The sequence below is a fragment of the Octopus bimaculoides genome, chromosome 18 (genome assembly GCF_001194135.2).
Source record: "Octopus bimaculoides isolate UCB-OBI-ISO-001 chromosome 18, ASM119413v2, whole genome shotgun sequence".
Taxonomy (NCBI): domain Eukaryota; kingdom Metazoa; phylum Mollusca; class Cephalopoda; order Octopoda; family Octopodidae; genus Octopus; species Octopus bimaculoides.
The window spans coordinates 2,721,976-2,724,452 of NC_068998.1; the positions used below are offsets into that span (position 1 = coordinate 2,721,976).

Sequence of the window (2,477 nt, forward strand, 5' to 3'; positions counted from 1 at the left end):
CAACAAACATAAAAATGGACAAAATGCTGCTAAGCTTATGTCCAGTGTGTTAACAGTTCTACCAGTTCATCACCACATAATAATAATAATAATAATAATAATAATAATAATAATAATAATAATAATGTTTAAAATTTTGGCACAAGCCATCAATTTTGGTGGGATGGGATTACTCCATACCATTGATCTCAGTGCTTAGCTGGGACTTTATTTTATCAACCCCAAAAGGATGAAAAGCACAGTTGACCTCAACAGGATTTGAACTCATAACATAAAGAGCTACATGTAATACCACCAGGCATTTCCCTGATGCTCTAACAGTTCTGCCAAGACAGATAGATATAAGGGGTGACATTTGGAGGGAGGGGGGGGGAAGAGTTGATAAAATCAATCCCACAGTATTTAACTGGTATTTATTTCACTGACCCAGGAAGGCTGGCAGATAAAACCAAACCTGACAGAATTTGAACATCAAAACAATGACGCAGAATATCCTAAGGCATTGAATTAGGTGCTCAGAAGATTTTTCCCAAGTGATTTGTCTCAGGTGAGTTGCACCTGACATGGAAGACTAGGGGAGGGAAGGATAAATATGCCCAGACGATAATGGAAGAAAGCAAGAAAGAATAACACATATATATTCCTCACTTGCAGACTTGCCCCCTTTCAACACCTCCCTCACTCCCCCACCATCAATGTGCAACAAAGAAAATGTGAAGAACAGCAGAATGTTAGTTTATAAATGAGTGTGACAGGAGAATGACTGAAGCTCAAGATAGGCTAGGCCACAGTTAAATGAAAGGAAAATGAGGAAGAGGGGGAGGAAAGCTTCAATGACAATGCAAATGACGATGAAAATAACGATGAAAATGACAATGATGATGACAAGGATCAAAAAAGCTTAAGGTTTAGCCAAAAGTGTGAGTGGTGAAAAGATGTGACATGAAAAACAGAAAGCTTCGTATTACAATGGAATTTGCAACGAGGAGAACATGAAGAATGGCAGAACGTTAAGTTTTTATAAATATTGAATGTAAATTGAGAACGACAGAAGCTGGAGAGTTAAGCCAGGTTGGTGGTTATGTGAAAGGACAAAGAAAACAAAAACAATGATGACGAAGAGGACGACAAGGGGGGAGGAGGAAGAGGAAGTTTTATATGATGGTACAACAACTACAACAACGATGGTGAACAACGACAAGAACAAAGCTGAGGTTTGCCGATAAGAAAAGTGAAAAGGAGGAGTGACAACAGCAACAGAAAGCTATCTCCACAATGGAATCATAGTTCCTACCCTGACTGACATCTCTAGTCTTGAAGAAGAAGAAGCTGGTGTTCTAGCACTCTTTGCTGTTGCCCGTTCCACTTGTCCGGCAGAGCAACGGTATTCGTCGCGAGACAAGCTCGCTACACAGACTGAGCCAAGAGTAGAAGAGGAAGAACGAGAAGAATAAGAAGAATAAGAAGAAGAAGCAGAAGATGATGATGATGAAGGCGGTGGTTGCCCTTTGACATTAGCAGAAGTATTCGGAAGTTGACGAGATGACCCGGAGGATTTAGCGCCACCCCGAACAGGATTTCCTGCAGAAACAGAACGCTTCACCATCTTTGGTTGGGTGGATTGGGCAGGATTCATCGGATTGCTAGTTACCTTCTGCAGGCTTCCAAGACGTTTCTCACACATTCCTTTCACTTCTTCTTTCCGTTTAAGCAGATCTTGTACAATTACCTGAAGAGAGAAAGAATGAAAGACAAAAAAAAAAAAGAAAAGAAAATAAGATTTATGAAAGTGGAAGACATTCAAACACCAGCATCCCAAATTATATCTATCTATCTATCTATCTATCTATCTATCTATCTATCTATCTATCTATCTATCTGTCTATCTATATATATACATACATTTATATTGGGTCATCCCATAAATAATGCAGTTTTTCAATTGCAGGAACTAAAATTCAGATGGGGACAGGTTAAACATAAAATTCTCAGAAAACAGAAAGCCAGAAAGAACCAACTTTCCTTAAAAGCCATTCTCAGGATTTCTTTATTCAACCCTGGTTGATAAATGATTCCAACATCAGTCAGGATTTTTATTCTTTAAGTACCATATTAGGTGTTCTGAACATACACACAAAACTACAGGATTTTGATGTATGGTATTTGCTGCCTTGCTGCTATGTCCTTACAAGAGATGTTGTTATAAGACAGGCTCTGGAATATTTCCATAAGGAAAGCTCTTCACATGATGCACTTTGTTACTGAAGTAACAGAGTGGAGACTGAAATGATTCAGCTATGCAATAGGATGGTCACTCAATTGTCACTCAGTAGTGCCAGTTGTCTGCTAAGACTTCCCTAAACACTTGACCTTCACTTTAATGTTAGATTCTTTTTATTTATAACTGAACATAAAAACTGTGTGTGTGTGTGTGTCTTTATATATATATATATATATATATATATATATATATATAT

At 38.0% G+C, this 2,477-nt stretch overlaps 1 protein-coding gene across 18 annotated transcripts in view; it reads right to left on the bottom strand.

Annotated features, from left to right (window-relative positions):
* LOC106871531 (guanine nucleotide exchange factor DBS) overlaps window positions 1-2,477 on the bottom strand; it is a 180,952-nt gene that overhangs the window by 68,027 nt on the left and 110,448 nt on the right. For 14 of the 18 annotated variants that reach the window (XR_008265927.1, XM_052974317.1, XM_052974323.1 and 11 more), the window contains one exon: window positions 1,295-1,729. Coding sequence is in view for 17 of the 18 variants with exons in the window: in XM_052974317.1 (XP_052830277.1) it covers window positions 1,295-1,729 (435 nt within the window). In the remaining variant the exon portion in view is untranslated. The remainder of the gene's footprint in view (window positions 1-1,294; window positions 1,730-2,477) is intronic. The other 4 variants (XM_052974330.1, XM_052974329.1, XM_052974328.1 and 1 more) reach the window with 1 other exon arrangement.